Below are 26,298 nucleotides of genomic sequence, written 5' to 3' on the forward strand. Positions count from 1 at the left end.
TTTTTCAATTTTATTGACTTTCTAATCCATATTTTTGCTGCTACTTAATAACAGGTGTGAATTCTTTATGAAATGCCTTTTGATGGCCTTAAGTTTTCCGAACATTTACAATTGTAATTTATATTTTTTTTACATCACTGGAAAGTAAAGATTTCAACGAATAGAAAGCACATAAAATTTTTGAAAAGAGCTGATATTTTGACGGGTGAATTTTTTATTGGAAATAAGGGTTCTTTTCCGATATTTGAGTCAAAACAAGGTGAAAAAATAAATATTTCAATTCAAATAAATTACAGTGTATTTGGGACATAAAAAGGTAACTTTTTACAATATTTCGTGAAAGATTTTTTTTGTAAAAGATAAAAATAAAAAGCCAAAAACTTGGTTTTTTGAATTTTTCACATAAACTTTGAGGTTATGTGAAAAAAGTGTAAATACAATAGTTGTAGATCTCTTTATTACCTACAACTTTGCCAATTAACTTTTTGCCATAGGACTTGTAGTTTTTTCGAAAATCGAGATTAACCATTTTTTACCCTAAAACACCCCCCCTTTTCCACTTCCCGACCTCAGATCGCCCGTAATTTATTTTTCCCTTATTTTTTGTTTTACTCTCGTCCTTTTCCAATGGATTTCATCCTACTATTATTTTGTTTCACTTTTTATCATTTTCAAAGGCTCGGCACTGGTCTAATATACATGTAAAAGACTTAGCAAGATGTATACGGTAGAAATGTACTTTTTAATGAGTTTCGTGGAAGAAACGTTTTTGAAGTTACACTCCGTTATGAAAAATGATGAGTGTGAAATTTTAAGACGCGCGCACAACACTGTAACACTAAAGGAATAGGTTGGTTCTTAAAATTTTCTGACGTTTGCGTCATTCGTTATATTTTTTTTGGTTTCTTCGTCCATTATTAGGGTTCAAGCCCGTACAGATGTATTCATTATTTAATAATTAATTGTCAAAGCCATCTTTGCAAGATTTTTACAAAATTCTGTCTAAAAACGTAGAATACGCACGAGGAAAAAATCAGTCTAACTTTTGAGGTTTATGCAATGACGTTCTATTATGAGAACAGCTTGCTGACAAAAAATAAGACGAACGGACAGTGGAGCCTTAGTAACTGTCGGCCGCAATAAGGTTATCAAGAATTTATATAAATTTAAAACACGTTGATTTTTTTTCACCAAGCACACAGATTCTGAACAAAGAATCTTCTGAACAAGTGACAAGAAACGCATTGCTACTCTTTTTTATCTATGGTAGGTACAGCATTTAACATTAGCACTATTTAATACAATCAATTTGTTCTATCCCTAAAGTGATAAACCTCACTTCTAGGATATAATACACAAATAAAATTTGAAAAACAAAATTTTATGAACGATGCGGGACTCGAACCCACGACCTCCGGCGTTCCGTGCCGGTGCTCTAAACAACTGAGCTAACCGTTCGAGTAACGTCTCGTTATAAAATCTTGTATGCTTTGTTCAACTCTCAGGTTGTGGCTTCATCAACAGGATCTACTTTACAGTTGATAACCTGCTCAACCCCAATATTTGCATATGGGGAAATTGACTTGAGATGTCGCTCTTGTAAATCTAAAGAATTTGTTATGTTTTTAAAGTGATAACCCTCACTAGGATAGGATTAATACACAAATAAAATTTGAAAAACAAAATTTTATGAACCCACGAATCTTGTACACTTTGTTCAACTCTCAGATTCACGCATCGTTCATAAATTTTTGTTTTTCAAATTTTATTTGTGTATTTAATACAATGTTTGTAAGGTAATGCAACAAAATAACTCAACTTGTGTAAGTTAAAAAATAGGAGGTGACTAATCATAGCAAAACTAAAAAAAGAAACGACTGAAGTAGATGTTTGTTTGCATACACTGTAAATAAATATGATATGATGCGAGAAGAAGTATATTTATTTATTATATTATATACAGACACTTTATCACATAATATTACATCATATTTGGTCCCTCTACACTAAGCGTAGCCTGTCCCGTAGGCAACCAATTTACATTCTATGGTTAATAATATGAACCGAAAGGTCAAAAAGTGCACTCTGTTTGTGTGTGTGTGTATTTAAACGAATAACTTCACTACTTATTAACTAATACCCGATATTATTAAAAAAAAAATACTTACAATAAATTGCCTCGATATTTCTGCCAGTTCCTCTGTCTCCTTTGTTTGCGCTTCCACCCATATTATGTGATTTGTTAGAGACACTCTACCTGCAAATTTTAATTTATATGAGTAGGTATAAAGCTTTGTGCCTAATAACCATTTCACCAGTGGGATGCTTTTTGCACAGGAGGCCTTTTCTCAAAAAGTTAAATTTCGTATTCTTGTTACAAAAGTTGACGGATCTGTTCAAATTGTGATGAAGTTACGTACAGATCTAGGGAAATCTATATTTTTTTATGAACATAAGAGAGAGGAGACGAGCACAACGTTCAGCTGATAGTAATTGATACGCTCTGCCCATAATAATGCAGTGCCGCCCAGGATTCTTGAAAAACCCATAAACTCTGAGCGGCACTGCAATTACGAACTAAGTACTGTAACAAAGAGTTATTATCCGCATATAAGAACTCATTGGTTGACCATCAAGCTAAAGAATTAGATTTTAATATTGACGCGAACGAGAAGACAATCAAATAGAAATTGAATAACGAGAGAGAATAGAGAATAGAGAATGGAGAAGAAGAAGCAAGAACGGTCAGCCTATATGGTTTGACCAAAACACCGTACAACTGCATTTCGTGGCAGCTTTCGATATGCTTCCACGAAGTGTTGGAATAATATTCCGCCTCCCATACGGAACTGCGTTAGTTTAGGGCTATTTAAATTAGAATACAAGGAATATCTTATTAATATCCAAAAATCAATTTAAAATATTTAAAAAAAAATTGTTTGTTTTGTGTGGCAATGGCAAGTTTAATTGTTTTTATTTGTTGTTAGTTTTAATTTTAGATCCGAGTTTCACTATTTTTTGTGCTTTGTGCTCATAGAGAATTAATAGTTTGTTCACCTTCGTGTGACAGGACTGTGCGTTAGTAGCGCTCTCTGGGTTTCCACGGAAGACCAGCGTTGTGGATTCTTTCGAAACAACAATTATGCTGAGCTGGGGGCCCATTGGCGTCATTAGATCATAATTAGATTAGTATAACTTTAAGAACTATAATCAGAATGTATAATGACGTCAATAAACATTGTTTCTTTCTTTCTTTCTTCTTTCTATATTTTGTATTAAATACTGCGATCCTGCGTGTGAGGGAGGACTCATAAATCCTCATAAATCTGGTAAACTGATATATTGCGTATTCTCGTATCAAGATTGAACATTAATTGTTGGAAGATGTTTTTCTGCAAAATATTGGCGTTGGGTGGAATTGACAACTTATAACAACATAAAATAAATAATTATAAAAAGTAGTTGAAATATTTTACATTAAGTAGAACAATATTGGCAACATCGAACGAACTTGTCGATCAAATGGGTTTGACGCTCGACTCCAATTATTCAATTAACGTTCTAGGGAAATGATAGGAGAATACGAACCTAGAGCAAAATGTGGGTAGGATTGGAACTTAACGTCAACGATTTTGAAATTACATGAATAACACCGCAGGAACCTAAATGAGTATGGTACCCATATACAGACCATATTATTCATAATAGTCTGCTAACTTAAAGCATTGCTAATTCTCACTCTGTCTTCTTCTATTGACCTAAGTCAGAATGAGAAAAAACACTCCTAAGCGGCTGTTTAAAGTTAGCGGACCATTATGAATAAGGGGGTTAAGATTTAATGAAGCCAGAAAAGATGCCGCGTCGCGACAGTAGAAATCTTTAGAATGAAAGATTTTAGACAAGGCTTCACTAGCTGCGGGGCATTACGTAGGGTTGTCATTAAATTCGATGTCGCTGATCTTTATGGCTATTGGAAGCTGATTGCTATTACTTACTGACTCTTGAAGGTTCAAGGTATTGAGATAAGATGCGTGTGTACTGTATGAACTATTGAGGCCCCCTCTTGTACGGAGGATTTTAGGAACGTTTTGAAATCGTCAATATTATCGCGATACCGTCAATGCCATCAATATTCCATCACGATATCGATTACCGCGTAGTAATATTGTGATTGGTTTCAATTTACTAGCTTCCGTTAAATTAGAGGCGATATACCAAATATAATTACGACAGAAAACTTTTAAATACAATTCGTCCTTTAACAATTCTTTTGAATTTCGTAATACATTTCTTTGCACTGCAAAAGAGAGCTGTTCGTGCTATATATATATCAGCTTGGTTATAGACAGTCTCTCAAAGAAAAATTTAAAGAAATAAATATTATGACTGTTTATTGTCAGTACATTTATGAAAATTTAATATATGTTCACAAAAATCGTCACCTTTTTGCTCTTAATAGTGATTTTCATTATTATAACACTAGAAATAAGGGATTGCTTGTAACTAATTCTAGTAGGCTTCATAAGGTACATAATAGCTTTAAGGGTAAATGTATACACTTCTACAATAAAGTCCCAGCCACTGTTCAGGCATTATCTATAAATAAATTTAAATGTTTTATAAAAAAATGGCTCTGTCGTAAATCCTATTACTCCACTGCTGAATATCTAAATGATCGGACAGCCTGGGACTAGATTGTGATTATTTTATAGCGACTGTACAATATTGTATATTTATATTGAAAAGAGCGCAAAAAAAAGAATGCTGGGAGAGTTTCTTGCGCCGCTTCTTCTCTCTCAGAGCGCCATTTGTTTCCGAAGCGGTAGTAGTATCTAGTAGTATAAGAAATGACATCAAAAAGAATTCTAAAGGAATCAATTTTGAGAAAATAAAGCCTTTTATGCCTTTTATTTGTTTTGTACATTTTTAGGTATCATATTGTTAAAGTATATACATCGTCCAACAAAAGACTTACTAACTCAACTTAGCCGAGTAGTAGACATAAGAACTTTGTTTATTCCTCCTGTTAACATTATGAATATCACAGTTTATAGCAAATTCGTAAAAGTGCATATTTCTTAAAAATTCTTTAGGACCTAGGTTATAAATAGCGCGAATAGACCTCTTCTGCAGCAGTGAGATAGATGGTTTTTGGCGTGCCGTTTTAGTCGTACCGAATAAATATATGATATGATTATATTGAACAAATAATAATATTAATATTTTTATTATTTACTAGCTGAACCGACAGACGTTGTTCTGTATATAATAAATAAATTAATGTTTTATATGAATTTGTCAATAATATATCATAACATCAAAAATTACTTCGTAAAATATGCACCCTGCTGTCGTAATGAAATTGTTTCACAGCTTCTGCTGTGAAACAATTTCTCTGTTCAAGTTCTCTGTCAAACCGTGCGTCAATAAATTCTCTCATAGAAATTATGTATGGACACATCAAAGGAAAAACAAATTTGTTGTTTTTATTTAATTTAGCAGCATCTTCCTATTTATTCACCTTTTAATCCTTCTCTGGGCTTCCACAAATAATTCAAGACCAAAATTAGCCCAATCGGTCCTCGAGTTTTAGCGAGACTTACGAACAACAATTCATTTTTATATATATAGACTAGTGGACCCGACGGACGTTGTCATGTACACACGTCTTAAATTTGAAAAATCGGCCCAGCCGTTAGGAGGAGTTCACTAAAATACACATGAGCAGGAGAATTATATTATATGGACAGAATTGAGAATCTAAACCAATCTCAAATTCACTGAAACATACAAAAAAATCATCAAAATCAGTCCAGCCGTTTAGGAGGTAGTTTAATTGTGAATCTAAACCATTCTCGAATCCACCTGAAAACACACACCAATCTCAAATTCACTGGAACACACAAAAATATCATCAAAATCGGTCCAGCCGCTTAGCAGGTAGTTCAATTGTGAATCTAAACCATCCTCGAATCCCCTTGAACTCACACAAAAAATTTCATCAAAATCGTTCCAGCCGTCTAGGAGGAGTTCAGTGACATACACACGCACACAAGTAATATATATATATATAAAGATAGATTAGATATGTGTAATGCAATGGACATAATATCCGCACCTTCCATACGGATATATATACTTACCTACATATATATATATATATAATAGTTTCATTGCTATATTATCTTGGTTGGCAACAATTATTCTATTCAATGCCTTCTGTTATTTTGTTTAATAAGATAGTGGGCTTACTCAACAACAAACGTATGATAGGCTGCGATACGCTTATCTTAATGAAGCACTATCTCACCACTATTTACAATTGGTTTAACGAGTTTAAGCGTGGACGTAGCAATCTCAATAATGATCCGCGTGAGGGACGCCCTTTAACAGCGACTGCTGAAGATAACATCAGTGCTGTGCGACGCATGATAGAGGAAGATAAGACAGTGACCTATCAGCAGATACGGGCAAGCCTAGGCATTGGTATGAGTCAAGTTCAAAAAATACTACACGAGCATTTAGGCGCCAGGAAGCTTTGTGCCAGATGGATTCCCCATTCTTTAACCGACGACCAGAAACACCTTCGCATGGATAAGTTCAACGGCGGTGACTCAAATGCTGTATTTAACATCGTCACAGGTGATGAAAGCTACATCTAGCTAAATATATTGCTACGAGCCCGAAACCAAAAGACAATCAGCTCAGTGGGTGTTTCCTTTCGAGGATCGGCCAACTAAGGTAAAGAAAGGAAGAAGTCAAGGAAAAAAGATGATTGCCTCATTCTTTGGTCTGAAAGGTCATTTCGCGACACTTGTGCTAGAAGATGGAAGGACAGTTACTGCAGACTGGTATGTCAATCGCTGTTTGCCTGTTGTCTTGGAAAAAATCGACAGCAGCGCCCTCGAATCAGGATCCTCCTTCACCACGACAATGCTTCAGCGCACTCCGCAAAACGGACTGTTGGCCCACTGCTTTTCTCAGTGGTTGCATCTAATGCGAAGATGTGTTGAGAGAAACGGAGATTACTTCGAGAAACAATAAAAGGCAACTTTCTACATTAAGCCATTTATCATTTTCTAAACATTTTCAGTGTTACCTAGGTATAATAATTATGGGACCAGTTTTGATTAGAAGAAATTAAGTCTGACAGGATGTGAAGCTTAAAAATAAGGGGATGATAAGGAAATTACATGACTTTGAAAAGAAAACGATCAGATAAGAATTGTCTTCTAAGGTCAGGGGAACATCACCACATTCTACCTGGAGATCATTAATTGGGGTTGATTTCACAGTGCCACATATTATCCGAAGGCATTCCAATTGAATTTTGCCGATGGAACACAGGGCAGATTTATTACATTATTCCCGTAGGAAAGTGCCGTAATCATAGGGACTACGCACCAGGGCATTGTACATGAGTTTCTGAGTGTATGTGTGGCAGCCCCACCAAACTCTGGATAGAGAATGCAATATGCTCATATTTTTTAACAATATTATTAATATTTACTATAACCTATTTATAATTCGACTTACCATTATATTTCGAACGGAACTCTTCATCATAAATCCTCCATGCTTTGGCGTGTGCCATTATCACGTTCTTACTGCAAAGATAATCTCCAAAACCGGGACTGGATACACCAGGGGCGTGGAGTCCCATGGAGTATGTGGCTTCACACATAATTAACGGTTCATTAATGGTAATCCATGTCTTTACACGATCTCCGAATAAGGCAAATGCTACGCGGGCGTAGTCTGCAAACCAATCGGCAACTAAGGGATTCGTCCATCCTCCTAAAATATACAAAACAAAAATCTAAACAATTTGTTATTTTTTTAAGTGATAACCCTCACTTCTGGAACTTATTATACAAATTAAATTTGAAAACAAAAATTATGAATGATGCGGGACTCGAACCCGCGACCTCTCGCGTTCCGTGCGAGCGCTCTTCCATTGAGCCAACCGTTCGAGTGACGTGAGTCTTTGTTAAATTGTTTATATAATATACATAGTACCTGGACGACCGAGCATTGCTCGGATTTTTAAGCAGGCACAAAACTTGAACAAAAACTAATAGGACATCTGGATTCGAACCGAGGTCTTCCGCTTTCCTGATCACCCAATGTCCCATCTGAGTTATTATTGTCTTGTACATAGTGGTTAAATTTACCTTTGTATTCTAATGTCATTGTAGCAGTTTCTCATTAAAACACGGATAAAACTACAATTTTTTAAACCGAAACCCACCTAGATCGATTTCTCGCCCCCGACACTACCTGTATACTAAAGTTCATTAAAATCGTTGGAGCCGTTTCCGCGATTCAGATTATATATATATTTATATACAAGAATTGCTCGTTTAAAGATATAAGATATAAAAGTAAATATTGGAGTTGAGCAGGTTAAGTAAACTAGATCCTGTAGATGAAGCCACAACTTGAGAGTTGAACAAGACAAATCAAGATTCATAAACCTTACCATCAGCTGAACGGTACATCGAACGTCAAAATCATGGCACACGCAAGTCCGGTATGAATAACTGATATAACTTCAAACAGTACAAAATGGACATCTTAAAACCTAAACGACTACACATAAAGAAAAACTTCCCAACATTAGAACAACACATACAAGAGATATCTGGGAGTTTCTACAGAGGGCAACGGCGACTGAAGGGCGGAATAAACCCCGCCCTCCGATCGACTTGCAGTTGTAATTCACTCACAGAGTACTGCCTCAGCATAAAACGTTACAAACATGCATTACCACATCACATCTGGTTAGAGCTCACAGAACACTAGCGTACACACACGCACAGAGAGATTTCGCTAGGCCCAAATCACTGTAAAACCAATATTATAAATTGGTTTAGTTTTAAGTATTACATATTCGGTGAAAACTGGCCTCCTATTTCTTCTCGCTCTTTTCCTTATCCGCAATTCTTATAATTTTTTGAAGTTATACATCTTGAAGCGCGTTATGAAAAAATTATGAGTGTGAAATTAGACACACAAAAGTAACAGGTTAAAGCTGGTTCCTAAAGTCTTCTGACATGTTCTTTTTTGGTTTTTTCGTCCATTATTAGGACAGGCAAAGGGATCACGCCCATACAGCCGTATTCATTAATTAATTGTTAAAGCCATCTTTGCAAGATTTTTACAAAATTGTTGTTTCTTAAAACGTAGAATAGCACGAGAAATAAATCATTTTAATGATTTATTGTTTCGTTAAACCATAGAAGTATTACTTCTTAAGTACACGCACACTTTTTTTTTCTTTTGAGTCAGTCGAATACATGAACCAATGCTCACCTAGATCTTGCAACTTTTGTGGTAAGTCCCAGTGATACAAAGTAATGAATGGCTCGACGCCTTTCTCCAGAAGTCCGTCAATAACATTATTGTAATATTTCACTGCGGCTTCGTTTATCTGATTTGAAAAGCTATTTGGCAGCAGTCTCGACCATGCTATTGATATCCTGGAAATAATTAAAAATTCAAAAATCAGTTAACGGATACATTGCTGTCACCGTTTAATGACAAGATCTTATCTATCCATAGTTATGTCCAATATAGTTATAGTCCAATGCTATCTGTCAATAGGTTATTGAAATGTAAGTAAGCGTAAAAGGATAGATTTGTCTACCTCTAGTAAGTTAAACTAAGGATAGATAGGTTGTTGAAAACGTCCGTAAGTCAGAGTCGATTTCACACAAGCACTTTTCATGAAATAATTTATATTATTTAAACACGACTCATATATTGGAGGCAGCACCTTACAAACTAATTTCTTACACTATTTGATTGAAAAGAGTGTCTGTTGAGTTTCTAATATGTTCTTCTCGCGAGCTCAACTTTTTACGAACTTATGTACTCCTTCTCGAAAAGGTACAAAAAGCTTTTCTTAGGTACCTTTACAAACGTATGCATGGATACTACCCCTATATGTATCTCACAAAATTTCTTCTGGGTACATTAGGCTACAACTCCCTCGAGGTTAGGCGAAAGCGGCAGCAGCTCACAGTTATGTGCAGAGTTCTCAGAGATTATATCACCTCTATATAGATGCGCCGAGTTTGCATGTTGAGCTATGTAGAATCTTTGTACCGGACAATAATTACTGTTCGAGGCGCAGGCATAGATTGTTCGCGAGTCCGACACATCGTACTGTGGCTCTCCAAGTCACCTATACCGAGGTCTCTCTCTGCTCTCAACGCTCTTCTCGAAGCCAACCCTGCTTGTGATTTATTTGCGGATGGATGGCAGATGATTTTAACAGAGTGCTTGCGTTTTTTTGAGAGGAATGGATGAACGGTATTTGGATGTCAATTAATTGTTAGTTATTTACAGTAAACTTTGTATTTATTAACTATTATTTGTGTAATATGTTTAGTTTGTAATTAATTCTTACTTTAATATTGTAATTGGCTTGCGCCGTTTTATTAAAGTATAAATAAATAAATAAAATAAATAAAAATAAATAAAATGGTAAATTCAGTAGTTTATAAGACATATTTGTAGTGACGACTCAGAAGCGCTTAGTTTAAGCCTATTTGAATAAAGTTTCTTTGACTTTGACTGTTACCAATAGAAAGCCACATTTTTGGGAGTAGCATAACGTCATAACTCGAAAGATGAAAAGACTATATCGTGAAAGTCTGATTTAAAAAGTAAGTCAGAGGAAAAACAGTCGAACATTAAAATACTTTATATGGCAAAACAACGTTTGCCGGGTCAGCTAGTACAATGATAATTTTGAAGTTTTCCGAATGTCTAGCAACCTTGCATATAAACACGAGAAACGTTATACGTCCGAATAAACCAATCATAGGCAAAATGTCTATTTGTAAACAATTTGCATATTCTTGGTTTATACTCGGTTTCAACTTTATACCAAGTTTATTTACAACGCCGTTATACTTTTAGAAGGGTATTCAAAATTGACACAGAATATAGACTACCCGACAGCCCGTGTATGCGAGACCAATTTTGATTAGCAGTGTGTGCGTTAGATTTAAATCCTATCAATAGGTAGCACATACAGCTAATAGTATTTTATTAATATAAGAGGAAAAAGATTTGCATAAGAGGTGTATTATATTAGGTACATCTTTACATTAAGTTATTTTATACTTTTTTTACAATTAATAGGTCGGATTTTTTTTTGTTAATAATTAGTTTCTGTTGTTCTGTGTCGGTATCCTTGCTTAAAGCGAAATGTTTTCCTGTCCGAATACCGTGTCTTTCGTGATTTTTCATCATATTTGAATAACTATAATCAGCTTCACAACACAACACCTTTACGTCAATCTACAATATTTAAAAAATAAATCGTTGTTTATCAATTAATAATAATATCCCAGTGATGCTTGTTTCATGAAAATAAGGGACGAGACGAGCAGCGGCGCGATTCACGTAATTTTACATGAGCGATATCGCAGTGACATCTGTCGTTCACATACGATTCGTATTCACGTGATTTAAATCGCACGTTCGAGAAACGATTCTATCCAAAATCGCTAAAGCGTATTCACGTCAGCTAGACGGACTTCAATCGTTGTGTCAGTGGTATTCTGCTATCTTTTTACAATCGGTTACAAGCGATTTAATGTCAAATCGAACGTCTGAGAATTCGCTGAACTGAAGTTAGTAATTTGCAGTTGTTGGCTGTTGAAAGTTTTTTCATAAACATGAATATCAGCTTATCTTGGCTTCTTTTGAATATTTCCGAAAGGGAAGACCAGTGAAGAAGAGAACTTCGACACCGAAATAATATGACGATCAACAAATATTCTGCTTTCGAATTATCGATAGATACGGAGTTCAGGAAAACATTTCGCTTTAAGAAAGGATTTAGTCCTTGGTCTTACTGAAGACCTCGTTCCTCTTATTCCCATGAGAGCGTAATACTATACTTAGTTTCCTATTTATGTTGGTAGTAAAGATCTTAGTAGGTAACCTACCTACTTTTCTGACTAGATATTTACTATATTTAAGACTATAATTAAATAAATTATAAAATCATTTGCTTTTTTACATTATAGGTATTTATAACATTTTATGCTACAGGATCTTACCAAACCATTGTTGGTCAGAGTAATTTCAACTCATCTCAACCTACAGTGTCTAGAGCAGTGTGACAGGTGACTAAAGCACTCAATGATGTTGTGTTATTCAAAAAACATAAAAACATATTTATTTTCTTCTTACTCAGGATGTAAGAGATAGAATAAAGAGAAGGTATTTATTTACCTTTACCTATGTGATTGGACTAATTAAATACCTACTTATTTATTTATTAAATATTGTAGGTACTTATTACCGCTTTTATGAAAAAACTAAAATAGCTCAGTAAGCAATTCAAGCTGACGCACGGTTACAATCTTCTTCGAGCTCATTTTGTTTAGTCGAACAAAACCTATTCATTTCTGTATAAAAATAATTATACCTTAACTTTTTACTACTCTACAGCTTCAAATATTGTTAGATTGAGTACTAGTAACTGAACAAAATACTCTGATAAGTATCATAATAAACATATTTAAAAGAATAAGGTAGAAAATAAAGGAATAGTAGAATTAGACTGGCAATGTGCTATCGCAAGTCGTCGATAAGTCACTGAGTTTCAGTCATATTGAGTTGTCGTCCTATCGAATCAGTACGTGAATACCAATTTTGGACCAAGTTTCAATAGGACGACTTCTGAACTACAACGGTTTTTGGATCGTTGGAATATACGTGAATCGGCCTACAGGACGTTCACCTGATGGTAACTGATACGCTCTGCCCATGACAATGCAGTGCCGCTCAGGATTCTTGACAAACCCAAATCACTTACCATCAGCTGAATGTCTTGCTCGTCTCGTCCCTTATTGTCATTAAAAAAATATGAATGTTTTGGGTTCGGTGAAATTATGACAAGATCGAGAAACAAACCCAAACATTTGTTCATAATATTATTTATGTGTTTATCTAGGTGCAATTTACTATCAAATATGATTCCTACTTCAGTAATAGAGTCAACTATTTTTACGTACCACAAATATTATCATAAAGATAAATCTACTTATCTTATCTATAAGTACTCTAGACTTAATACTTATAGATAAGTAATATATTATAAATCTGAAGAGCTTACTTTTCATTTGTTCCACAGTGCTAACCCCTGTAAGAAACAGATTCTCTTATCCGAACGAGCTGATAAAATAGTTCTTCATAAATAAATTAATAAGATACGAAATTATTCGCTACCAACCTATTAATAGAGCGTTTTTGAAATAGAAACGACCCCTATAGCCCATTGGTTAGTGCCCCTGTCTACTGAGCTATAGAGGTCCCGGGTTCGAATCCCGGTAGGTGTAGTCATTTATATGATGAACATGAATGTTTGTTTGCGAGTCATGGATGTTTATTTGTATTTATGTATGTTTAAGTAAGTACATTGTATTAAATATATCGTTGTCTTGCCATCCTAGTTTGGGGCAAGATAATTTGTGTAAGATTGTGTCAATATTATAGAAAAAAAATATAGAAATGGCTGACCCCATAGATGTTAGGTAATCTGTCCTAAAAAATGGTACCATTTTAAGGGGTAAATATTTTTTTATAGAAGAGGAGAATGAACGAGGAAACGGTTACATAACCTGATGGTAAGTGATCTCCGAAGCCCATACTCTATTGTTACTCCAAAGGAATCAGAAGAGCGTTACCAACGAATAAAACTAAGTACATATGAATTAGAAAAAGCAAAAACACCTAACGAAACAACAAATCCATGAAAAAGCTGTAAGTTGTTATATAATTGGGCAAAAAATACAAATAAGGCGTGCGCTAATTGTCTTGACACAAACCTTGCTCTTTGGCACAAAGACACTTCCGGGTAGTAATAATAACGGGACAGACTATTGTATGTTGTTGACAAGAGTTGTCAAACTTCAAGGCATTGATAATTTCGACAGCTCCGTCAACAATACTCTTAGCTCAGCGGAAAAGTGTTTACTTCAGACGCTGGAGATCCGGGTTCGATGCCTACCAGTGTTAGGATTTTTTTGATTTTATAGCTAAAATAAAATGAAATTTATAGTGACTTCAGGATAAAATTGAACAGAAAAAAAAGGATGGAAAATGTGTTAGCAGGGTAAAAATAGGTACAAGAAATTTCTAGTACAATTTAAATTAAAAGATGCAAGAGAATCATTTTGAAAATAGAACACGCCTACGGCACTACAACTAGTTCAGACTCGAAAGTAAAACGGAAGAAGAAGTAAAGGCCTTAAATAAGTTCCTTTAAGCTTTGTATTATTTTCCAATCCCTGACCCACCCTCGTACACTATTAAAATTATTAGATAGTCATTGGTCCATGGTAAGTGTATAAAGTATCAAAATAATTCGAAGTTTCAAAGTGAATGAAAATCACGTTCCAAAATTCCGTTCGATAGATAAAAACGTGATTAAAACAAGTAATAACGAGGGCCAGAGGCTCGGAGAATGTTCAAAATACTATCTTCGCGCCTCAATAAGGCTACTGGAAACCCAAGCGCTGGCAGCTATTTCGGTCAACGGATCAGCCTTGCTATCCAACGCGGAAATGCTGCCAGTATACTTGGTACGCTTCCACGCAATGATAGTTTTAATTTTATGTAGTCATAGTATTGTAAATAAAGTTATAAGATTTGTTTTGTTTGAATCATAAATTATTCAGTAATAACTGTTTAAAACAATGAAAAGACACCGCCTACCATTCAGCGATGCAAGAGCTCTATTACCTTAAGGTTACAACAATAAAAATTATTCACCGATAAGTTACGGCCGATTTCAATATTCGATCGTTCAATTAAGATTATTTTTATGTAATTTGTATGTGCCAAACTTTTGCAAGTAGTAAAGAAAAAGTGTCTACAAAGCGCAGGTGCGGCCACACATGGAGTATTGCTGTCATCTCTGGTCTGGCACACGCCAGTATCACCTCGAAATATTTGACCGCGTCAACGCAGAGCTGCTCGAATTGTCAAGAATCCAGTGCTCTGTAAAAGGATCGATCAGCTGGTCTTCTACCGCATCTATCATGGAGTGTTCCGAAGAGCTGTTTTACCTAGTTTCTGCCGCCAAATTCCACCATCGCATGACACGACACAAATTAGAATATGATCCTACCATCTGGATGTGTGGAGTTCGTCCACAGTGCGGTTTTCTTCCACTTACAACAAAGCTGTGGACATCATAGGTACCTTCAAAGACAAGACATACATTCATTGTGTTGCAAGAGAATGTGGATGACAGTGACCTGTACGCTCGTTTGTCCTCCATTACCTCTCTCAGTCCTCTCCTACCACAAAAAAAGACCTGGCGAGTTTCTTTACTCCGTGATACTCACACCTGAGGAATTTCGGTATAATTGGTTCTTACTTTTAATATCTAAGAGATTTAAAAATCCAATTTGGAATAGATAATATTTGAAATTCAATAACCTGTAAAAATGCAAGCCCAAATCTGTAGCAATCTGCACATCCTGTCGCCACAAGTTATATGAATCACACGCAATGTCGCCGTTGGAACGATTGTGGATCACGTGAGGGTTTTTGTGAGTGAAGTCATCCCAGATATTTGGCGCCTTACCTGAAAAAAATTGTTAGATAATACATAAAAATTGACGTTATTTTACCAGACGACAATCACTATAGTATTGTTACGGTTCGGGAAGGGTTCTAAAAACACCAGTATAAGTAATAATTTACTGTACATCACAACAGTAAGTAATATATTAGTACTAGGAACTAATAACATTATTACTGATCGCCAATAGCACCATAGTAGTTGTATCTATTGATAAACCGCATTAAATGTTAAATCAATCATTAAATATTAATACCAATCGTGCCTCTATGTCTAAGGATTTTTCTCGAATGATATCAGATAATGAATAAACTAGTAAATACGTTGTTAATGTAACAGCGAGTTATGTCATACTCGACCTTAGTGCCCCTTTATGTGTTATAGTTCATACCCTATTTTATAACTAATCTAAATACAAATATTATTACAAACTAATTTTTTTACTTATCCGAATTCAAATTTAGAACGGCTATGTTATGTTAGAAACGAGGTTTAAGAAAAAAGGTTTTAAGTTCTAAAAATAATTTAAGTTCGACAAAGATTTTTAATGCGATCGCATTGTTCTCATTAAACACGATTTGTAAATAAAACAATTTTAAACCAACCATTAAAGCGTCTTAATTTGAAAGTATAGTTGTGGTTCGGATTTTTTTTGTTGAAATCGATATTTTTCCACCCAAATATTTGGATCCCTTCTGTGCCATATGCTTATAAGTACTTCATCTGATAAATTATTCTGTAAGAGGTCTATGATTTCAAGCATAGAAAGGCTCAAATATTCTCCACATCTTCAAGGTCTCTCGATCAGGATGCGGAAGATAATCTTACTAGTCCTATAAACGCGAAAGTTTGTAATAATAAATAGATGTATGTCTTTTACTCTATCACGCAAAAACTACCGAATGGGTTTTTATGAAACTTAAAAATCACTATTATAGCCTACACATCAGAATAATAATAATAGGCTCTAATTTAAATAGATATAGTGTGAATTATCAAAAATATAACGATAAGTGTCAAGTAAATAGGAAAAAAATCCGCCATCTGCGACTTTATAGCTTGCGACAGCATATATCTATGTTTTATGTGCAAGTGTCCAAATTGATTCTTATATCAAAATAAATACATTTATTGCTTCTGTTATTTCAAATAGATAAACTTTGCCTTTCACGCTACATCATTTAGACAAATATTTTTAATAGTTACGACGATGACCATGACAGAGTGTACGATACTATTTTGCGGTCCAGCGGCGAGCGAACTACTGCAAAGATTTTATTAAAATTTTGCAATTTTAGCGAAAGTTCGGGACAATATAGGCTATGTATTGTCAAGCTAGATGCAGGAACAAATACTACTAAAATAGGTACATCAGACGGGATCAGACAGCCTAGATTATTATTTTTTTATAGCAATAGCAATGATAGTACAATATTGTATATTTTATTAAAAAGAGCGCAAAAAATAATGTTGCGAGAGTTTCTTGCGTCGCTTCTTTTCTCACAGACCGCCAATTGTTTCCGAAGCGGTGGTAGTGTTAGAAATTATATCAAAAATAATTCTAAAGCAATCAATTTTGAGAAAATAAATGCCTTTTATGCCTTTATATATTTTTACCACTTCACAGCTTTCATGCGGAAGACCTCGCTGACAGCAGCTACCGTACCTTATATAATGTCTAACATATCTGCCCTAATACAACTTGTCAACGACCGGTCTTTGCAGAAACGATGAATAATTGGAAGTTTTCTTCTTCGCGTGCCTCTCCGACTAGCGAAGGTTGGCAGTCAGCTTTGTAATTTTAACATTTTGCTCTTCGCGAGGCTAAAAATTTCTGCCGCACTCGCGATTCCTGTCCACTCTCGGATGTTGCGCAGCCAAGACTTTTTTCTGCGACCTACGCCTCTTCTTCAGGCAACTTTTCCAATCATGATGATCTGTAGGAGTTCGTACCTCTCGTGCCTAAGCACGTGCCAGAAATATGCGACTTTCCTCATCTTTATGGTTTGCATGAGTTCGCGTTTTTGATTCAATTCGTGATTCTTGTGAGTCCAACAAATGGCCAACATACGTCTGTATATATGCCCACATTTCAAAAGCTTCTATACGTTTCCTGAGGTCTTCTTTAATAGTCCACGCCTCACATCCGTATAGAAGTATGGGGCATGAGTGCGCAAGGAAATCTTAAGACCGCGATTGCAGGGGAAGTAGGGAATTGTAAAAGTAAGGACCGTTCAGGATAGCAGACCTGTAGCCCTCTGCCCCATTTAAGGGATACCGTACTTTTCACCAACCAAGTCTACTTACCGTCAGTATCCCATCCCCCTTCTATCTGATAAGCAGCCGTTGCAGCACCGAATTTGAACCCTGGGGGGAAATCACGCTGACCACTCGCTGCGCTATACAGTGTGCTGAAACATAAAGAGACTTTAATTAATTTACTTTCTTCCACGTATAACAATGATGTGGAATGAGCATCGTTGTGAGGTGTTACGGGACGAAACGACATGGGTAGGTACCTTCAAAAGGCCGGCAACGCTCCTGTGATTCTTCTGGTGTTGCAATAGAATGTGGGCGGCGGTGATCACTTAACACAAGGTGATCCGTTTGCTCGTATGTCACCTCTTCCATTTAAGAAAGATGATGCCTTGACTGCAGTCTGCACTCATATCATAAAACTTAGTTAATAATTTATACATCTAGATAGACTGTGACAGCTGTGAACACGTCGAAAATAATAGCGGCGAGCTGTTAGCCAAATCAACGCACATTTTCAGCAACGCACGCACGCTAATTACAAAGTGAGTAACGTATCGCGAGTGTAAAACTATAAAAAACGGTAAAACCCAATATACCCGATAAGTCATTCTTATCGCCTTATATTGGGACGCGTGAATAGCAATTTCCATACAAACTTCTGTCGCTGGTAAGCTATACGTCGTCCTATTGACAGACAGTGTGTAAGGATATGGTGAGTTACCGTCGATAAGTTTATTGGGACAGAAAAGTCAACGATAGTTACGATTTTTATCTCAAGTAAGAGATAGACTATAGAATATTGGGAACGGCCGTAAGAGTATTATACAAGTTATTGAACAAAACGTTGTAAAAAGTAACTATAAAACTCTATATCATAAATAATTAAAAAACATAAGAAGTAATAGGGGTTATAGTATGAAATTGCCGTTTCGTTGCCGTTAAAGGTACTTCAAATTGATATAGAAGTAGAACCTTCATGGTTTGAGATTTTTGAGTGAAACTTTTCACATGGCACCTATGTAGTTCTTCTTTTAAATAAATGTGCAATATTCGATTATCTACTTTCAGTTGTTTAAGCTGAATAAAAAGAAATCTTCACCCTCCGTATTCGCCAGACCTTGCTCCAACGGACTACCATTTTCTTTTGTGGTTGGGATAATTTTCTACGTGATAAAAATTTTCTTCTCAGGAGGCAGGAGGTACAAAATGCTTTCACACTGTGTGTCGAATCTAGATCACCACAGTTCTATCGCAAAGGCAGAAATTGACTTCTTATTAGATGTCAGCAATGTATAGATAATAACGGTCATTATTTTGATCAAATAAATATATAAAAAAAACTGATTTCAATTTTTCAGTACAAAGCGTCAATTTCATACTTTTACCCCTAATAATTAATATATGCAATGAGAACCATATGGATAAATGGACGAAAGACATTGTGGAGAGGTATCCAAGACATGGTTCAAGAATTCAAAGAAGGCATCGAGTGATGGAAAGATGTCATTGACCTTTAGAACCTATAGACCTAGAAAGGAAACAATCGAAAGAAAAGAAAAATAAAAATAATTAAGGATACGTTTTTAAGTAATTTTGCACGCCTCGAACGCGAAGCGGCGAGGTTGTGCTTTATAACCGACCTGTCAAGGTCACACGATTTCCACTCTTTAAACTGCATTTTTTTTCTATTACTCTTACACATTATAAGAAGCACATCAATATAAAGATGAGATACTAATGAATAATCCACTTTTTTAAGTTGTCGAATACGTATAATTAAAACACAATTTTCAGAATTAAGCAGAGAAGGCTCCTTTCGAAAATCACTGCTGTAGGCCTTCTCGTTTAAAAAAAACGCAGGTGATTCGATTTTATTCGAAATTTAACTTTTTAATTTTTTTTAAATATAGCATGAGCGTTCGAGGCGTGCTCTTTTGGATTTTCCAGTATTTTTTTAGTTTGCAATAAAGGCGTTATTCGTTAATTCATAGGCATACCCGAAAACTGTTTCAATTTTTCTTGTGTCTATTTGTTGTAAGTTGTAACTTAAAAAAATCCAGTCCATTTATACACCGTATTGTAAATGATTGAACGCGTAGAAAACGATGAACGTTGAATAAATGATTCATTCAACCAGTCAATGACGCGTCGACGGTTCGCGTATCATCAGTCCCATGCGAATCACTTCAATCGGATCCGAGCGAAGTATAATATTATAGCGCACTTGCGGGAAAGAGAAGTAAGATGAATGGATAGTAATTGGCGCGAAAAGTAAATATTTATTATGAGAAAATATGGCTTTACTTTAAACAATAAAAGCATGGTTTTATTGGTTTATGGTCACCAGAACTAAATCAAATAATAAGAAACAGTGTATCCGCGGGGATAATAAGGTTACCACCACGGACAAGTAAAAAAAGTAGGACTCCGCGCCGTGATATTAGCAAGTGAAGCACCGTTATGCAGTATGCTAGTGTGTGTGCGGTTACGGGGTATATCAGTCACACAATTTTTTCTGTCTTAGATAATCATATATCCACAAATACTTTTATATTATTGTTTTTACACTTTTTCACAACGCACAAAGGCATTTTTAAAATATTTTATTGCGACGCAAACTGATCTGTCACAGACGATGGCAAATCTCATAATGGCCGCCGATCGGCTTGTATTAGTGTAAGTGCATGCGTGGGGCTATGTATTTACACGTTTACCGGCTTGTTATGGTGCCTCACTGTTATGTAAGGTGACACGGAGTCCTTATTTTTTTACTCGTCCGTGACTACCACTACATAATATTATAAAAAAAGTTCTTCGCTGCGTCTGTCTGTCTGTCTATTCGCGATAAACTCAAAAACAACAGCACTGAATTTGTTACTATTTCACTTTAGACTAATGAATAGCGTGGTTTTAGTATATAATTTGTTAAGATTTTGTTTACATTTTCTATATATTAACGATATTTGATGGTGTCAGAAAAAGTCAAGGTGTAAAATCGAAAACCTATTCTTGCGTGCGCTGCAAAAACTATTGACAATAGAACAAAATGATGTACAGGCTATAATATAGACAATATTTTATTACTTATAAAACTATCGCGTGAATTTTTTTTTTTATGGCAAAACAACGTTTGCCGGGTCAGCTAGTCTCTGTATATTCTTGAAGTTGTTCTTAATGTACATAAGCACATTCAAAATGGAGTATTAATTGATTTACCAAGACCATCAAATATTTCCGCATTATGAAATTTTGGATCTTTATCAGTATTATGTTTAATTACTCAAATTATTACAGGATTATTCTTATCAATATATTATTGTGCTTATATTGAATTAGAATTTTATAGATTAAACTACATTTGGCGAAATGTTAATTATGGTTGATTAATCCGAAATCTTCATGCTAATGGTGCATCATTTTTTTTTATTTGCGTTTACATTTACATAGGACGAGGAATTTATTATATACATAAATAATTGGAGTTATTATCTTATTTTTATTAATAATAACAGCATTTATAGGATATGTTCTCCCCTGAGGACAAATATATTTTTGAGGAGCTACAGTAATTTCTAATTTATTATCAGCTTTCCCTTATTTAGGAACAAATTTATTTAATTGAATTTGAGGAGGATTCGCAGTTTCTAACCCAACTTTAACTCGTTTTTATTCATTTCATTTTTTACTTCCATTTTTATCTTAATAATATCTAACAATAATTCATTTATTATTTCTCCATCAAACAGGATCTTCAAATTCAACAAAGAATTCGTCAAACACACAAATTTACACGGGGAACAAACATAAACTTGTTATGCCTACTACTCGGTTAAGACGAGTTACTAAGTCTTTTATTCGGCGATGTATATATACTTTTACAACATAATCCCAGAAAATGTTCAAAACAAAAATGTGTTACCAAATTCAAAAGAACTGTTAAAAACGTTTGTGTGGTAAAAGTTACTATAACAAAAATGCTTTTCATAAAAATACCACAGACTAGGAATGGAGTGAATGCCCTCAGGCTATTTTATTATAAATTTTATTCTACGACTACTACTACATATATTATTGCAACTAAATTAAAAAAAAAAACCCGCTGAGTTTCTTGCAACCGTTCTACTAAGGTGTAAGGCCATCTATTTCGAATGGGTGGTTCAAATGGTGGTGAACGTTCATTTAAGTGATTAAATCCTATTTTGAATTTGAATTTTTTGATGATGACAGTTCTTCTCGAAAAGTTCTCAAAATTATTTAATGTCATAGTCTTATATATTATATTGAAATTCCTAAAGAGGACGGCAAAATTTTCTTCTGCCTAGGAGAAATCGCTAAATACACTTGTTATATTACTGTGATTTATCCAAGGCTTACGATGTCTGTATTTTTAAACATTCAATCTGGTCAACAAAACTTATACCTAAATCTTATGATTGTGTTCAACATTCATCAAATTAAAAAAAATAGACTTCAGAAAGTCAGCCTGAAATCTAGAAATAATCCTGGGACTCCTTTCAATATGGGGATACCACAAGGGTATTTACTTGGACCCTTTCTCTTCTTTTCTTTCTTAAATGACTTACCTAATCTTGTAGACAATGTCATTTATTATGTTCAGGCGACACTTAGACCAAGACCAAGATACTTATAACGAAGTAAATAACACTCTGTCTGACATTGGACACCTACTAGCTCAATGTCAATAACTAATTTAAATAAAACACTAATTCTTAGAGGATTATAATGCGTGTAATTGTAGCTATTCTAATTCATAAGATTTTGCGTAAGAATAACATTTTTATTATTATTTCAGTTAACCCGAGGGGTCGTGACCTTTTCAGGCACTGTAGTTTAAAAACACAATTACACGCGTTTTGTTTAATGTGTAACACTCGCGTTAATCTAATAAAATACCATGTCAATATCTAAACTAAATATAGCAATAAAACTCAATATGTAAAATTTAGCGCGCCCAACTACACAAATGTTGATTTAAGTGTTTTCTCTATTAGCATTACTTTTGTTACTAAATTCTGCAATGGGGCCCCGCTACTGAAGGATTAGCAAATATAGTCAGTTAGAATTGCGTACACTGTAGATTCTATATATGTATATCGCGAATAGTGTAGTGTGTAGATAGCATACGCGGCTATGAAGACATTTATTTATTTATAATTTATATTTATATTTTAGCTGGCATTAATTCGGCTCGCCTAGATTGCTTCAGTTATTTTCATAGTATTTAGTCCTATAGTATGTTTTTTATTATGGGGCAGCGTAGACAATACATCAATGATCACTATACGTCTAGATAGACTTTTCTTCTTCTTCGTCGGATTACTCTTGACAGAGCAGTCGTGGTCACGACGAATGACGAACGATTCTACGCCAGTTATCCCTGGCTGTTGCTTCTCTGGCACATGTGATGAGGAGAGTATTGGTTAGGGCTTTGATCTGGTCTGTCCAGCGCATAGGGGAGCGTTCTCTTGACCTACTGCCGTTGACCCTTCCCTGAACAACAAGTCTCTCTATGGCATGCTCGATACGATAGACAATAACAAGTGTGAAAACTTTAGATCTATTTTGAGCATTTTACGCACACTGTTTATTTTATTTTATTTATTTATTAACTACTCTACACTAACACAAAGTGTCATACAAATCGCGAGTGTAAACCTTAGCTTGTCACGCACACTCAACTAATATTCCTGGACTGTTTTTATCGGTTGTCTAACAGGAAGAGACTCTACCTAGACGTTTAAATTATCTCAGTTAATACCGTTACACCTATTACACGGCTAGATCAAGTTGGTAAGTCTTTTTTTGCGCATAGAATGTGCTGTTACATTAGTAGGTACTTAGAAAATTTGCAAAACACACGATTTGCTACGAAATTCAACACAATATCTAAGACATAAATAATTTTGCATCTTAATGATACCTTGGGAAAAGAGTGATCGACTTTTTATTTTAATGAATAAAACCTATCGTAAGTAATGCAATTTTATTTAAAGAGAGATCCGCTGAGTTTTTTACGCCCTTTCTTCTCAGGTTTATGGCAAATCGTTTCGAATGGGTGGCAAACTTAGACTCCCAATAAGTATCAAATTGTAATAATAATAATATTGACACACTTTTTACACAAATTATCTTAGTTAAGCATATATAGCCTGTGTTATGGGTTACAAGACAATGATATATTTAATACAATATACTTACTTAAACATACATAAATTCATATAAACATACATAAATACATTTAAACATCCATAACTCGGAAACAAACATCCATATTCATCATAAAAATGCTTGCACCTACCGGGATTCGAACCCGGGCCCTCTAGCTTAGTTGGTATGATCGCTAACCACTCGGCTATACAGGTCGTCTTAATTGTATACTTAGTCTGGCCATAAATACTGTTACAATTAAAAATGAACAAAATATTACATTTGAATTTGGAATCTGTCATTTTTATATGATTGTTGATTGAGTTTTCTCATTTGGCGCCAATATATTGTACAATATTTTGCGATATTAAAATGGAGTGGGGGTGATAAAGAGAACCGAATCGCTGTGATTGCATTACACAAAGTAGGTATAGCGCCAAATGCAATTTCTAAAATTCTACATACGTTTGGTAAACCTCTGTTTGTGACGCAAAAAGATATGGCCGTCCACGTAGTGTTCGTACAAAAGAGGTGGTTAGATCATTAAGGGAAATAATTCGAAGAAACCCTGTTCGAAAGTGAAAGATTTTATCTCGGGAGATGAAGAAAGCACCTAGAACCATGTCGAGTGTTTTAAAAGATGACTCAGGACTTGCAGAGAGGTCACAGATTTTTTTTACGGATATAAAAATCAACGTGGGCACTGTCCGACTTCAGTGGTGGTTTGGTGGGGTATTAGCTATGAAGGAATGACTAAGCTATAATTTTAATAAATTTGGTCAAAAATGATACAATATGAATGTCAAAAATTATTCATACTTTCACTTCGTAAGAGGTTGGGCGTTATTGAGATGAAGTGGCTATAAAGTCATTGCTACTCTTTCAAATGGATATTTCCACTTTATAATAATATTTATTATTCAAACAAAACAAATCTTATAACTATATTTACAATACTACGACTACATAAAATTAATACTATCATTATGTGGAAGCGTATCAAGAATACTGGCAGCATTACCGTGTTGGATAGCAAGGCTGATCCGTTGACCGAAATAGCTGCCAGCGCTTGGGTTTCCAGTAGCCTTATTGAGGCGCGAAGATAGTATTTTGAACATTCTCCGCGCCTCTGGGCCCCACGGGCCAAGTGTCTCGACACCAAACGGCACAAAGATGTATGACTCACTGAGGCCAACATATTTACGACGCTCGCTGTCTTCAGTTTATAATTGAAAGTTAATTACAATAACACACACACTATTGGTACATAAGTTAAGGTATAAGGCGAAAATTATAATAACAATTTATAAAGATTACAGAATCATCATTACATTAATTCACGTGCATTACGCGTGGACTTTGACAATATTTAGGGTAGAAGCGAATTTAATTGATAATTTATTAAATTAATTACACCTTTTTTTATGAAAATAAAGGACAAGGCGAGCAGGACGTTCAGCTGATGGTAATTGATACGCTCTGCCCGTTACAATGCACTGCCGCTCAGGATTCTTGAAAGCCTCAAAAATTCTGAGCGGCACTACAACTGCGCTCGTCACCTTGAGACAAAATGTTGAGTCTCATTTGCCCAGTAATTTCACAAGCTACGGCGCCCTTCAGACCGAAACACAGTAATGCTTACACATTACTGCTTCACGGCAGAAAAAGTTATCAGTATGTAAGGTATATCACTAGTAGACTATCCCTCTGGCACCTTCCTTAAAGGCCGGTAACGCTCCTGTGATACCTCTGGTGTTACAAGAGAATGTGGGCGGCGATGATCACTTAACACCAGGTGACCCGTACGCTAATTTGTCTTCCTTTTTCCATAATAAAAAACGACCCGAATACACAACCAACTTTGAAGAGCAAAAAAAACTACACAATAATCCAAAATAATTAAAAAACTTTATGTTTTTGTATCAGCAAAAGAATTTTAAAAAGTGATAATAATAAAAATGTAACTAAACGATAACACTCTTAACTTAGAAGCTTACTTATATTAATAATTATTACTCACAAGAACACAGTAAGCACGCTCAAATACATCTTGAAAACTGCTAATAATTATTGACGTTAAGATATATTGTAATAATATTGTGTTTATTTAAGTCGTGTTCGTTAAGATAAGATTATCTTATACAAATGATGAATTCGAGAAATATATTCTTTGTAAGCAATTATCTTACTAATATTTTATATATAATCTAATACTTATATAAAATTCTCATGTCGCGGTATTTGTAGTTTAACTC

General features: G+C 35.0%; 1 protein-coding gene across 1 annotated transcript in view; it reads right to left on the minus strand.

Moving 5' to 3' along the window:
* Positions 1 to 26,092, minus strand: part of LOC126970017 (cytosolic beta-glucosidase-like) — a 35,191-nt gene extending 9,099 nt beyond the window's left edge. The window contains exons 1-6 of the mRNA XM_050815699.1: positions 26,064 to 26,092; positions 17,924 to 18,027; positions 15,472 to 15,619; positions 9,316 to 9,482; positions 7,537 to 7,797; positions 2,169 to 2,257 (exon numbers count right to left, since the gene is read on the minus strand). Coding sequence (XP_050671656.1) covers positions 2,169 to 2,257; positions 7,537 to 7,797; positions 9,316 to 9,482; positions 15,472 to 15,619; positions 17,924 to 18,027; positions 26,064 to 26,092 — 798 coding nt within the window. The remainder of the gene's footprint in view (positions 1 to 2,168; positions 2,258 to 7,536; positions 7,798 to 9,315; positions 9,483 to 15,471; positions 15,620 to 17,923; positions 18,028 to 26,063) is intronic.
* Between the last annotated feature and the right edge of the window lie 206 nt (positions 26,093 to 26,298).

Source organism: Leptidea sinapis, chromosome 19, assembly GCF_905404315.1.
Source record: "Leptidea sinapis chromosome 19, ilLepSina1.1, whole genome shotgun sequence".
NCBI lineage: Eukaryota > Metazoa > Arthropoda > Insecta > Lepidoptera > Pieridae > Leptidea > Leptidea sinapis.